Raw genomic sequence first — 14,037 nt, 5'->3', positions numbered from 1 at the left:
CGGGGAAAAACGGAACGTGCAGGTATGCATCCTTGATATCGATGGAGGCCAAGAACTCCCTTCCTTGAAGGGCGGCCACCACCGAGCGAATGGACTCCATTCGAAAGGAACGGACTCTTAAAAAGCGGTTTAATAACTTTAGGTCCAGTATAGGCCTGACGTCGCCGTTTGGCTTCGGGACAACAAAGAGGTTTGAGTAATACCCTTGTCCCTGTTCCCCTGCTGGTACCTCCATAATCACTCCTTGAGATAGGAGACGATCTAGGGCGGATAGAAGCGATGCTTGCTTTTGAGGATCGCCTGAAAGTGAGGAGGGGGGAACTCCCAAAACTCTAGTTTGTATCCCTGAGCCACTGAGGACAGAACCCACTGGTCGGAGATTCTGGCCCCCCACAACTCCGAGAAGTACCGGAGCCTTCCCCCCACCCTTCACAAGGCCGACTTAGGGGCAGCCTTAACCGGCTTGCGATTCCATGGTCTCTTGTTCCCTGCAGCTTGCCCCTGTGGCCTGTTTGCAGGTGCGCATCCAGGGGGCCGTCGATACTGCCTAGAGGATGAAGGCCCTGGGACTGGAGAGGTTGGGCGCTTAAAAGAGGGACCCCGGAATCTTTTCTTAACCGGCAAGAGGGTGCTCTTACCACTAGAGATCTTTTGAATATATTTGTCAAGATCTTCTCCAAACAATCTCTCTCCCTGAAAGGAGAATCCTGTAAGGAGCTTCTTGCAGGGGGTTTCTGCAGACCAGTTTTTTAACCAAAGTAATCTCCTCATGTGAACCAGAAATAGGGATAGGCGGGACGCCTGCTGGATTGAATCCTTGATAGCGTCTACCGCGAAACATAAAGCCCTAGGTAGGTCGGCCAAATCCTGAGCCTGTTGAGCCGGGAGGTCCTTTAGGGCCTGCTTTGCCTGGTCCTTTAAAGCCTGGCAGACGCCAATGGCAGCTACGGCTGGCTGGACCACTGCCCCCGCTGTGGCAAAGGATGCCTTCAGTAAGGTCTCAAGTCTTTTATCCACAGGATCTTTGAACATGTGAATATTGTCCACTGGACACGTTAAAGCTTTATTGACACATGATATGGCTGCGTCAACAGTGGGGACAGCCCATTTTTTTGAAAACTCCTCCTCTAAGGGGTACATAACTGCGAACCTTTTAGGAGGCAAAAAAATCCTGTCTGGCTTAGCCCAGTCCTGAAATATCAGGTCCTTTAACAAAGGATGAACCGGGAACACCAAGTTGGCTTGGGGCGCCTTTAGGGAGCCCAATGAGGACACAGCGGAAGCCAGAGGCTGAGGCAAAGGCATCTTAAAAGCTGACCGCACCATATCAGTTAGGGACTGAACCCAGTTTTTCTGCGTGAGAAGCTGAAAAAGGTTCTTCTATAGTAGAATCCTCAGAACCTAAATGGTCCAGGTGATCCTCAGCCTGGTCTCCTGGATCTTCCAATTCCTCAGGGGAAAGGACATCTTCCTCAGGAGATTCAAACCTGGGAGACGGGGACCTAGCCCGCTTCTTCCCTGATAAAGAGGCCATAATAAAAGCGGCCATCCTTTTTTCAAATCCACCCAAGGTGGAGGCTAACATCTCTTCCGTGACATAGGAAGGAGTTGGTTGAATAGGGCCAGCCGTAGCACCTAGCAACCCTGATGGCTCACCCAGGGCAGCAACCTCCGGATCCTCCGGGGAGGTAGGGGCAGCTGGATTTTGGGGAATATCCTCAGAGCCCGATGGGGAACCCTTTAGCATTTTTAGCGTTCCCTGCACCCTTAGGAGCCATAATAAACAAATCTGAGATACTCCGCTCATATACAACCAACTGTAATAGCTGGAGAAAAACACACATTTAAATAAATGAGGAAAAAATTAGGCTAGGGTAATGTTAGACAGAAACTAAACTTCCCAAAACCTAACAAGAGATAACAATATTGTGCCCCAAGGGCTTAATCACATCCTAATATTGCTTCCCTTAATGCTGGGCTAGGAGAGCACCTAATAATAAAAGTACTCTGACTGCTACTTAGTACACCGGCTTTCTAGAAAAAATATGAGCTTAAACAGCTCTTTAGTAAGGTGTGTACAAAAAAACGGCCACTAGGTGTCACTGTGTCAGCATAATCATAGGCAAACCTATCCTGCTCAGCATCGCTGTTCCATGTCCCTTCACAGCCTACAGCAGACTGACAGGCTAAATAGAGTTTTCCCCTCTGATGTACAGATGGGAGGGGACTCCCCGGGCGTCCCCCGCCCCTTCGGCGCGCCCCGCCATCTATAACAGTGCGCGCGCACGCTCCCGACGCCGCTCTGAGGAAGCAGGAAGCCATGTGGGGAGAGGAGCCCAGGAGCTGCTGGAAGACACACACAGGTAACCAGGAAGTAAGTCCTTTAATCATGGCATGCCCCTTTACAATCTCATGGAGCAAACCCACCTTGTAGCAGCAGCAGCAGTCTACTAGCCCAGCCAGAGGAACAGTATACCTGGGTGTCTGAGCCATCCAGTCATGCAGACTTTGTGGTTTCTCTTTTAGCCCATGCACAGAGGCATAAAAAGGCTTACCCCAGAGTCCCCTGTGGGGGGCCTACTGACAAACCAAGTTCCGTAGGCCCCCCGCTTACCTTTTCCACGCCGCAGGGTATTGCTCATGCAAGAGGCCCAATATTCCCCCTTCACCGTGGGTATGGTCATAGACCTTCAGGGACCGGGGTCCAAGTTAGGAACACCACACACCTGGACCTATACAGCACTACTGGCAGCAGGTATCCATAGGTTAAAAACCCCAGTCCTGGAACCCAGAGTCCAGCCCTCCAAGGAGAGGCATTATAGGCAAAACCCCATCCACGAATTGGGGCCCGGGTACCGTCCACTTTGGCTATGAAGCACCTTGGACGGATCCGGTCGGCTGGCCCTGGTCCCAAGGACAACTGCAGGCACAACCTTCAACGTGCACCAACACCTAAGACACTGGCGAAAAAAACTGAGGTACTCCCACTATGGGTGGGGGTTATATAGGGAGGGAACTTCCTGTCGGAGAGTGCCAGTGTCCATCACCTGAAGGTACACTATATAACCCATATGTAATGGCTATGCTGCTCTGTGTCCCGTGATGTACGATAAAGAAATAGTGTTTTTTTTATAGCGCAAAAAATAAAAACCGCAGAGGTGATCAAATACCACCAAAAGAAAGCTCTATTTGTGGGGGGGGGGAAGGACGCCAATTTTGTTCGGGGGCCACGTCGCACAACCGTCAGTTAAAGCGGCGCAGTGCCGGAATTTCACCTGGGCAGGAAGGGGGTATATGTGCCCAGTAAGAAGGTTGTAAAGGTTTGTTTTTTATTTTCTAAATAGGTTCCTTTAAGCTAGTGCATTGTTGGTTCACTTACCTTTTTCCTTTGATTTCCCTTCTAAATGTTTTTTTTCTTTGTCTGAATTTCTCACTTCCTGTTCCTCCTCAGTAAGCTTTCCACCATCATCCGAGCCGTTCTGGCTGGAGGTTAGTCAAACGAGATCGCCCCCTCCATTGGGACTACATCCCTGAGGAGAGACGCTGTGTTCACAGCGTTTTCTTATAGGGATGTAGTTCCAAGGGAGCACGCAGATTAACCCCCAGCCAGAACAGCTCGGATGATGGGGGCAAGCTTACTTAAGAGGAACAGGAAGTGAGAAATTCAGGAGAAATTTTTTTTTTTAGAAGGGAAATTTAAGGAAAAAGGTAAGTGAACCAACAATGAACTAACTTAACCACTTAAGGACCCGCTCACTGTGTGTGTGTGTGTGTGTGTGTGTGTGTGTGTGTATGTATATATATACATACACACATACATACACACATACATACACACACACACACACACACACACACACACACACCTTTCCTGTGAGCGGTCCTATTAACGATAACGATAGTCTCCCGGAGCCGTCGGCAGAGGCGATCGGGTCCTTCCTCCTGCACGGCTGGGATACCAGTGAGGGCAAGATGGCTCCCATCCGTCTCCATAGCAGGGCGGAAGCGACGTCAAAACGTCACTTCCGCCCATGCTTCCTAAAAGGCATATTTTCCTGTTGTCATTTTTTCAAATGACCAATTTTTTTATTTTTTTTATTGCATTAGTCTAAATATGAGATCTGAGGTCTTTTTGACCCCAGATCTCATATTTAAGAGGACCTGTCATGCTTTTTTTTCTATTATAAGGGATGTTTACATTCCTTGTAAAAGGAATAAAAGTGACCCATTTTTTTTTTTTTTTTAAGTGTAAAAATTAATAAAATAAATTTAAATAAATAAGAAAACAAAATGGAGATTTTTTAAGGGTAAAAGTTTGACGCCATTCCACAAGCAGGCGCAATTTTGAAGCCTGACATTATCTTCACAATATAAAAAAAATTGGGCTAACTTTACTGCACTAAAAGTGCGCTTGTAAGACCGCTGCGCAAATACGGTGTGACAAAAAGTATTGCAATGACCACGATTTTATTCTCTATGGAGTTGGAAAATTCTATATATATATATATATATATATATATATATATATATATATATATATATATATATATATATATAAATAAATAATGTTTGGGGGATTCTAAGTAATTTTCTAGCAAAAAAATATATGTTTTAATCTTGTAAACACAAAGTCTGAAAAATTGGCAAGGTGCTTAAGTGGTTAAAGGAACCTATTTAGAATTTCCTTGACTAGCAATCTTATGGACAAAAAGCTATGAACAAAAACAAACATCCATAGCAAAATAATTGAACAAAGATTTACAATGAAGTGACTATTATCAGCAGTTCTTTAAGTCCAAAGGCCATTGTAGTGGTAGTTGTGCTTTGCATCACAGAATTGTTCAGGGCCACCTGACATATGACTCAATTTGCTCACTGACCTGGAACTGACATTAGCCTAATTGGAATAGCCTCCTCTACTCAAACAAGAGGCATTGCCCAACATTACTGCGGTATTGCATGTCTAACACCTGAACAAAAAATCTTGGTACCTCGATATGCAACGCACCTTCAGCCATAAGTACCTAAACTAATTCCATAGTCTTTCTGACCTCTTGACTTTGTAGAGGCTGTAAGGTAAACTCATCCATTGACCATATTGCCTGTTTATCAGCTGTACACAATTACATTGCACCAAAATTCAATATGGTTGTATCTAGGGCCATTAAGAAACCAATTTGCCTTGCGCTTTGTTGGGAAACCTAATGCTATTTTCCATACAGAGTCTTCATAAAGTCAGTGTCAGACACCTATTGCATTGGTCTTAAAGTGAATCTGTAATTCATTTTTATAATTTAGGCTCAAGAGGTCTACCATTAGGAAAGCAGCAAATTTTCCTTATGTGTGCACCTGCCTGGCAAGATAGCTTGTCAGGAAGAGGTTTAACTGCTTGATATTAATAACTTTTTTTTTTGCATTGTATGGATTTCAACCAAAAAGTTAGCAACAGGGAGTTAAAACAGAAGTAAACCGTCACAAAAAAAAAAAAAAAACACCTGCAATAGAAAGGCATAATGAGCTAGTATGCACAGCATACTAGCTCATTATGTGTCACTTACCTGAGAACGAAGCCCCCAAAGTCCCATCCGCCGCCATGTCACCTCAGCTTTCTTCCCGTTGTCGCTCCGGCTCTGCGATTGGCCGGAGTGGCGATGACCTCACTCCCGCGCATGCGCGGGACCGGCAGATCCCCACGCATGTGCAGAACTCAGTCATTATTCCTGGCACCTACAGGCAACAGGCCCTACACGGTCAGTGCGCCTGAGCCGTTGTCTACGCCGCGCATGCGCCATAGACAACGGTGCATTCCTTTCTCCATATATTTCCTTAACCGTGTAGGTTTAGGAGATATTGCAAACACCTACAGGTAAGCCTTAAACTAGGCTTACCTGTAGGTGAAAGTGGCTTAGGAGGGTATACAACCACTTTAAACCTCTGGCTAGCTAGAAATTAAAATCACCATTTAGTTTTGTCTTTACAGAACTATGAATATACAAATTTAAGAAAAAAGGTTATGAACAGTGAAATGGTTTTAAATGCAAACGAATATACACGGAAAAAATATAGTGAATAAACGGATAATATTCATGTTTGCATGCAAATGTTTTCCAGGAAAATCTGAACAGAAGGGATACTTGTACATAGCACTAGCTTGTGGAGACCCTTGAATTCTACACCCACCAACAATGGTGCCAGAAGCTTAGAAGCATTACATTTTTTGTCCCCTAGCCAGGGCTTCAAACTGTGACTGTATATGGAACTTTCTTTTGTTTTAATGAATAGCACTTAGTATAAATAGACTTTATTGAAGCCAGTGCCTCAACACTGAGGCTGATGGTTGGGTCTACAGATGCACAAGTTGTAACATTTCACAACTTCTAAAAAGGAATGTCAACAGTTACAATTCATGCAGAACAAGATCCGATAACATTGGAGAAGCATTTTCAGACATTTCTAGAGAAATGCTTATAGCATTGGTGTATATATAGAACTACTTCCAATAAACTGCAAAACATTGATCAACGTTTCCAGTACGAGCTACAGTGTCAACACAAAGGGGAACCATAAATGTTTCATTTATGAAAGAGTGTGTCAGATTTACAGTCATGAAAAAAAAAAAAAAAAATTAAAAGCTTTCAAATAAAGGCCATCACTGAACCATCACATAAGATACAAATTTATCAGTCCATTGTCTCTCCAGAAGCTACGCTGGAGAATAGCTGATGTTCACTCATCCTCAGTATTGGGAGTACTCCTTGGTTTGAAATTTGGAAATGATCCGTTCCAGCTGCCTCTTTGCTTCACACTGAGGGAAATTGCCCATATCATAGTACTGGACAGCAATTTTCACCAACCTGAAGAGTGGAAAAGAGAAAGTCAAAAGTAGGCGGGGGATCCTCTTTTAAAGAAAAATCCTTAGCATTGTTAAAAAACGAGAACGGTTTAAATCAGTAAAAACAATGTTATCTGCTTTGCATGGAAAATTGTAGAGAATTACCTGGGACCCCTTCCCCCTAGATTAGACAAAGATCATTATAAAAGGCATACAAGTGTTACACATGCCGCCCGCAATGCTTTGCTTTATGACTGCAGCAGTTTTAACTTGGCTTGCAGAGTTCGAAAGGCTGCACCGCCTGTCAAACTCACCCCTTGAGGTCAATGAGACTGTGCTGTAATGAGAGCCAAATGCACAAGCACCACACATTCTGGAGGTGCGAGGATCGCTTCCAGAATGCCTGGCTGTCACTGCTGTACTGTTCTCAAAAGGTGATTCACTATGGATGTTTAACCACATGCCGACCACCTAACTGGGAAAAATACCCAATTTGATCGACGTTAAATACTTTTTCTCTTAGGCGCAGGACTTGCAAATAAAAAAAGTTATCCCCATGTTGTGCTGCTTCTAAAAGTGATCTCTGTCAGCCCACCCCCACTACAGTTAGAACACGCTGAGGGAATACACTTAACACCTTGATTGCCCCCTAGTTTTAACCCCATCCCTGCCAGTGTAATGTGTACATTGATCAGTGCATTTTTATTGTCACTGATCAATGCAATATGGTCACTGATCAATGCAATATGGTCACTGATCAATGCAATATGGTCACTGATCAATGCAATATGGTCACTGATCAATGCAATATGGTCACTGATCAATGCAATATGGTCACTGATCAATGCAATATGGTCACTGGTCTACAAAAAGTGTAATTTGGGGTCAGTCCCGCAAAACAAAAACACACAAAAAAAAAAAAAAGAAAAAAAAAGCCGATTGCCGCCATTACCAGTACGATAACTTTTGCACAAACCAAATTAATATACACCTATTGTGATTATTTTTTTTATCAAAAATATGTAGAATATCAAAAGCGAGTTTCCCCATATAAATCCATAAAAAAAAAAAAAATCTGCATTGACTTCAATGGCATGCAATACCGCAGGTGGCCAGAGGTGAGGGGCGCTGGGGAGACTCAGAAAGGCTCGGGGGGACAGCTCGGCTGAACTCGGAAAGGCTCGGGAACTAAGTATTTCCGAACAGCTACATCGCCCCCTCCCCCCCCCCCCAACTCTGGATAGATGCCATACTGCACGCCTCATTAGCTTGAATTCTGCTTATTTTGCAAGACAGAGGCAGATTTTTTTTTTAATTTTAAAGTTGCTCTTTATTCAAAATGCTTGTTAACTGAGTTACTGGTAAACCAAGGTTTCACTGTACTGCGATTCTGTACTTGTCAAATATGCTGCACAAGTCTGGCTGCAGCCTGTTAACTTCCTGGATTTACACAGAGGCACACCTCCGGCTCTGCAGCTCTCATTGGCCAACCCTTTTATGACTCATCCCCCCTCCCTGGCAAACTTTCAGGAGAGAGAGAGAGAGAGAGAGAGAGAGAGAGAGAGAGAGAGAGAGAGAGAGAGAGAGAGGCAATGTTGAGGTTATCTGAATATGTTTTAACAAACTCCAAATTTTACTACAAATCACACGTATAGCAGAGCTATAAGGCTTTAAACATACCATTCTGGTTTTATGTCTGTGCATGTGCGGATGTAGTTCTTTGTTGTTAATACAAATTCGTTATACAAGACCCACTCAGGCTTGTGGTCCAGAACTGTTGAGGGATGTAACTGCACGACTTGGTTGTCTTTCACGGTCAGATAATGGCCAGTTCGTTCCAAATGTGCCACCTTATGAGAGAAGATAAACCCAACTGTTAGAATTAAAAGGATTATAATTCTTACAAAGCCGTTCAATAAAAAGGTACACACAGATAGTGAAGTTTATTTACACTTCATTGCTGAAGGGCACAGACAAATCTTTTCACAGTCAATAATCATAAGACTTGTACAGCCGCACAGATGTCAACAGTATGTCGAAGCACAACACTGCCATCCCTGAAATGCAACTTAATAAAAGGACACTGGTTAGTTTGGAAGATCATCAATATAAGCTAAATCCATGGACATATTTACTTGGGAGGTCTCTAAGTAGGTTACTGGAAAGAGGCAATTACTGGTGAAATCAAACAAATGTGTTTACATGAAGCCTTTGCTCATGGAATCCTATTGTACCCCAGGAGCTTTCATTATAGCGACCACCACCAGCAGCGCTAAATAGCTTAACTACTGTGCATCAGAAAATTGCTTTCTGTACCACAGCAGAGGAGAGTTATAAGCAATACAGGCAGTCCCCGAATTGCGAACAGAGGCGGCATGACGTCACTGCTGGCCGCTTGCACAACTCGCTGGTCCCAGGAACCGCAGAGTAGCCATCTTGCAGAAGTGGATACATCTCTCAAATTGCATACTCCACATACAGGACTGAGTGCCCAGAAGAGCCCAGAACACCCCACATTGCACAGCCAGAGGCGCCTGGAACATGGTGAGATTACAATACTGTTTGGGTGTGGGGTTAGAGCCACAGTATGGTTTTTACTGCTGTCTGCATCCTCAGATGGATTTAATCTCACTTCCTGTATGAGTTACAAAAGTTACTGTTCTGACTTTATATATTGGACTTTATTTTTTTTTTATGCTTGTAATAGCAGCAATCAGTGATCAATGTTAATATACACTGCTGTTGCAATCTAGGGATTAACTGTGTGTCCTTGTGTACGGTTTTTACTAAGCGATGTGCCGGGTTTTACTGCCTGCTTAGCAGGGAGGAAAAAACAAACAGCACCTCACTGCCGTCTGTAGAAAGCTCCGTGTTTACAAAACACAGAGCTTTCTTCAGTCATTCACTCAGCGGGTTTCCAGCTATAAATCATTGATCAGAAAACACTTGTGCTGTAGTAAATAACTGCACAGCCAGGGGAGCGGGCGAACGCCCCCCCATCTGCAAGTGTTGGATCACGTACATGATCCAGCGCAGCTGGGACATCTGCCACAATAAATCTGCGGTAGGCGGCCAAACACTTAAAGACAAGTGGTTTCAGTTTGAAATGTAAACAAATATCAGCTGGAAAGTCTTAAAAAAATAAAAACCTTGTATACTAGGCAGCTTAACCTGAATAACCATAAATTAGGGGACACATTAAAAAGTAGTCTCACCCTTTATCTCACCACACATCACAAAACGCAGCTGCAGAGGGGAGTTACAAACCTCCTCAGTACATTGGGCTGCCATGTCTATCCTGTCTATTTGAAAATACTAGCTGCCCTGTCTAACACCTTCACGGCAATTACAAACAGTCCTTTTACGCTACGTTTTGTAGTTACAATTATCAATAAAAATCTACTGAAAGTGAAAATACTAGCTGCCTGCCTGATTGCCGACCCCACATCCTTGGGTCAAGGATCTAGAACAAATTTGCAAAACAGGAAATTCATGAGTTCTAACTTCATTGACTTTAGATATCTAGCAACCATTTTCAATAGGACGCAGTTTACCAACTACTTCTTTAGCCCTTGCCACCGACTGTAAACATTTGTGGCCTCACTGAAGTGGGAAGGGGTTGATAAAGCTAAAAGCCCCTGCAATGTAGATCCACGGATGTTTCCAGCACTGTTGGTTTAGCTGCTTTAAAGTGACCACAATGGTACCAGCTCAAATTATAGGCAATGACAGAAAAGGTCTCTCAATATGCTTTTACAATTTCTTCTATGAATGACCCTGGAGTAAGTAAAGTTATGTGGGCTGAATATATAGGTTAGAAAGTTAATATTATTCGGACATGCTAATGTCAGTGATTCAGAAGAAAGGCATCTTGAGCAGGCCTTTATGAAAATTCCCAGTAGACCATGGATACATTTCTGTGCATGAAGCACTCATTTAAATATGAGGTGACATACTTGACAGTGTGCCATATGCTAGGTAATTTCATCTAATTCAAGTGACTGAAAAAGCAAAACAAGAGCACGAGTCAACATGATCATCAGGAGTTAATTTCTTCATATCACAGATCAGTAGGGAGGCCAAGATCCATTTATGTGGAGTTAATTGCTTGTACTTTCCAAAGTCCCTCCAGTTCTCACATACAAATTCCTAAAAGACCTTGTTATATGATTTTAGTCACTCTCATAATCGTTTATGCAATTTATTTCCCATCTGAGCCCAACCTCAAAAAGGCATGAATTCAAAGTTCCTTCTACAGACGTACCTGCATAAAATAGCCGGTAACCAAAGCTTTTCTAATATTAACGTAATAATCCCGGCTTGTGAAGTCTGTACTTCGCCGCGGCAGGTTAAATCTGTCCATGATTCGCGACAGCTGCTGCCGTACATTGTCTGCAGACATCAGGGACCTGTAGTTAATGAAGTTGTCATAACACCACTGAGACGACTCATGATCTGGGGAAAGAAGATTTGGACACCTTGATCAGAGAAGGAGGGAAAAAATTAAATTGACATACTTGGCTAAATTAGACCTTTCCAACTTTCATACGCTAAATGAAAAACGTACAGATAGCAAACAGCAAAGTATAATGATAGATTAGGTTTAGACATCTTTACAATTAAAACGGAATAGTCCAGGCTGGGGAAAGATTGTGACCATATAGTCAGGATCCACCCAGAAGCCTAGGCAGGCACCCGACTCAGCTTCTCAGCAAGCCACCAGGAGCCCGAGCTAGCCACTCAGGGCTTGGGGCAGAACAGACAACGGTGACCGACAGTCAGCAGCTCTCAGCGATCAGTGGCCTTTGATTGCTCAGTTCTCAGTCTTCGAGTCAGCAGGGGGACCGAAGCTGCATCCACCCAAGTATGATTTTTTATTTTTTAAACATAAACCCATACTTCTCTTAAAATCCTGCTTGTGGCCCTTCCCCTAAAAGCCTGCCCTTGGAGCCTCACAGCTCCAGCTCTCTAGTTATAATCCTCAAATCAGACACTGGCAGAAAGAGCAGCATTATGTGTGAATGCCTGGTGGACTCACATCAGTGCATATCACTGGCTGGAGCATGAAACAGAATTAGTAGAGGATTTTACAAGCCCGCATTTACCCCAAAAAAATGGTCTGTTGGTACACTGGCCAATCCTTTACCATCAAATATATAAAAATCAGTGTTGCCCATACAGGACTAGAACTGTGTTCAAGGATATACTACATTTCCAATAAACATAGAACCACAACAGAGGGGGGGACAAACAGCATGACACCCTAAGGTTTATCTTCACACTTTCCTTTTTTGGAAGTTAATATATCTCTTTTGTACCCATTCACACTTAAACATACTTTGTGATCTTACACTGAGCATTTGCCCATATATGCTGCAATCGCATTCTGTATATGTTTATAGGACTTCTACCTCAATAGAAAATGTTTATTTATTTTTTGGGGGGGGGGGGGGTCGTGGTTTCCCATATCATGAGGTCTGTTTAGGTTGATACAAGTCCATCAGAACAAGTTTGTTGAGCACGCTTGCCTTGCATCACATTGGAGTCTAATGCAAAGCAAAATTACTATACTCCACTTACATGAACCGGCACAAATGTGTATTATTTTTCCTCAACTGTAACAGGGAAACTAGACTGTAAGCCCTCGTAGGAACTGTGTGCCAATCAACTTCTCAAATGCACAGCAAAAGGTAAATACCATTTTGCCTAAAAGCAGACCACTTGTCGGAGAATGTCATAGTGCATGTCTCGAGGACGACTTATTTTTCTCAAAGTCTTGGCATGAAAGGACAAAGCCACCATTTCCCCAGACTATATGACTTGGCTGAATCACAAAATTATATGCACTACCTCCTTGAGTGATGGCTGCTAGTGCAGCATGATTAAACGGTTTAGTTGAAGGCATTGCATCTATGGGCTTAAATAGCATGGAGAAGACACTAATGTGACTGAACGCCTGATCTCAAAGGATTTAGCACAAAATTATCATAAGAGAATTAAAGGGTTTTTTGTATTTTTTTAAATTCATACTTGCCTATGTGGATGCAGCATTGGTCCAATGATGCATCTGTCCCCCAGTGCCTATAACACTGAGAACCGAACGATCGAACATCGGCGATCGCTCGGGTCTCACAGCTCCCCGAGCAGAGAGCTGGTGACGGTCAGTCACAGCTCTGCTCCCTCACTGCAGCGCTGGGCTGTGGAGGGGGCGGGGGGAGAGACCAAGCTAAGGATCTCTGTGGCTTGCTGAGAGGCTGAGCCGGGTGTCGGTCAAGGGATCTGGGCAGATCCCAACTCCATGGTCGTGATAACACCGAGCCTGGACCTACCCTCTGATGTCAGTCAGCAGAGAGTGGGACTTCAGGTCCACCCTCTACTGAAAATGAACTGCACTCCTGTGATCCATAGGATCACATGCTTTGGCTGTACTTCTCCTTTAATCTGTAAAAGGAAATGGATATCTCCAGTAGCTCCAAAGGAGGCAAGGGAAACAAGTCTAGTGAGCTAGGCAACCATATTTACAACCACAAAACGTAGCAGTATAGTAAGGTAGTACAAGTGGTAAAAATAAATACAGGATATACTCTGTTTTCATGATGGAACAAGGCTTGAGAAATCCAGGTTTCCTGTCACTTTTAAATAATTAGTTTGGACCAAATTCTCTGCATGCCAGAAAGAACTGGCTACTGCTTAGGGTCCTTTCACACTAGCGGACCGTTCGTCCGCTCATTACAAGTCCGTTAACAGACTTGTAATGAATCCCTATGGGAACGCGTCCGTTAGCGGATGGAGCACCTGCTAGCGTCCGCGTCAGTCGGCATCCGCTTTTCCAAATGGAAGAAACCCTATTTTTCTTCCGTTCTGCAGAGCGGAACTGATGCAGACGGACAGACGGTCCGTCTGCATCAGGTTCCCCATAGGGGACAGCGGAGCAGAGACAGGGCGGTCTCTGCACTGTGTGCGGGGACCGCCCTATCCGCCGACAGCTGAGCGGGGATCCCCGCTGAGCCGACAGAGACACACGGAGCGGACCCGGAAACGGTCCGCTCCGTGTGAAAGAGCCCTTAGGCTGTAATATACTGTAGCAGCTTGTGTTATGTACAGTCGGCAGTGATTTCCTACACTCCAGGATATAAAGATTTTGTTTGATTGCATGCCATTTAATAGAAGCCTTGTATTTCTTCAAAACATGGCTTCCTCCGATT

The 14,037-nt window shown here is 44.0% G+C and overlaps 1 protein-coding gene across 2 annotated transcripts in view; it reads right to left on the bottom strand.

Annotated features, from left to right (window-relative positions):
- Positions 1-6,285: 6,285 nt before the first annotated feature.
- The window catches only part of DHX15 (DEAH-box helicase 15), a 56,311-nt gene continuing 48,559 nt past the window's right edge, over positions 6,286-14,037 (bottom strand). For both annotated transcript variants that reach the window (XM_040335184.1, XM_040335183.1), the window contains exons 12-14: positions 11,097-11,287; positions 8,513-8,682; positions 6,286-6,854 (exon numbers count right to left, since the gene is read on the bottom strand). In XM_040335184.1, the coding sequence (XP_040191118.1) occupies positions 6,737-6,854; positions 8,513-8,682; positions 11,097-11,287 (479 nt within the window). In that variant the 3' untranslated portion in view covers positions 6,286-6,736. The remainder of the gene's footprint in view (positions 6,855-8,512; positions 8,683-11,096; positions 11,288-14,037) is intronic.

The sequence above is a fragment of the Rana temporaria genome, chromosome 1 (genome assembly GCF_905171775.1).
Source record: "Rana temporaria chromosome 1, aRanTem1.1, whole genome shotgun sequence".
Taxonomy (NCBI): domain Eukaryota; kingdom Metazoa; phylum Chordata; class Amphibia; order Anura; family Ranidae; genus Rana; species Rana temporaria.
The sequence above is the reverse complement of the archived record's forward strand: the minus strand, read 5'-3'. Positions and strand labels throughout refer to the sequence as shown.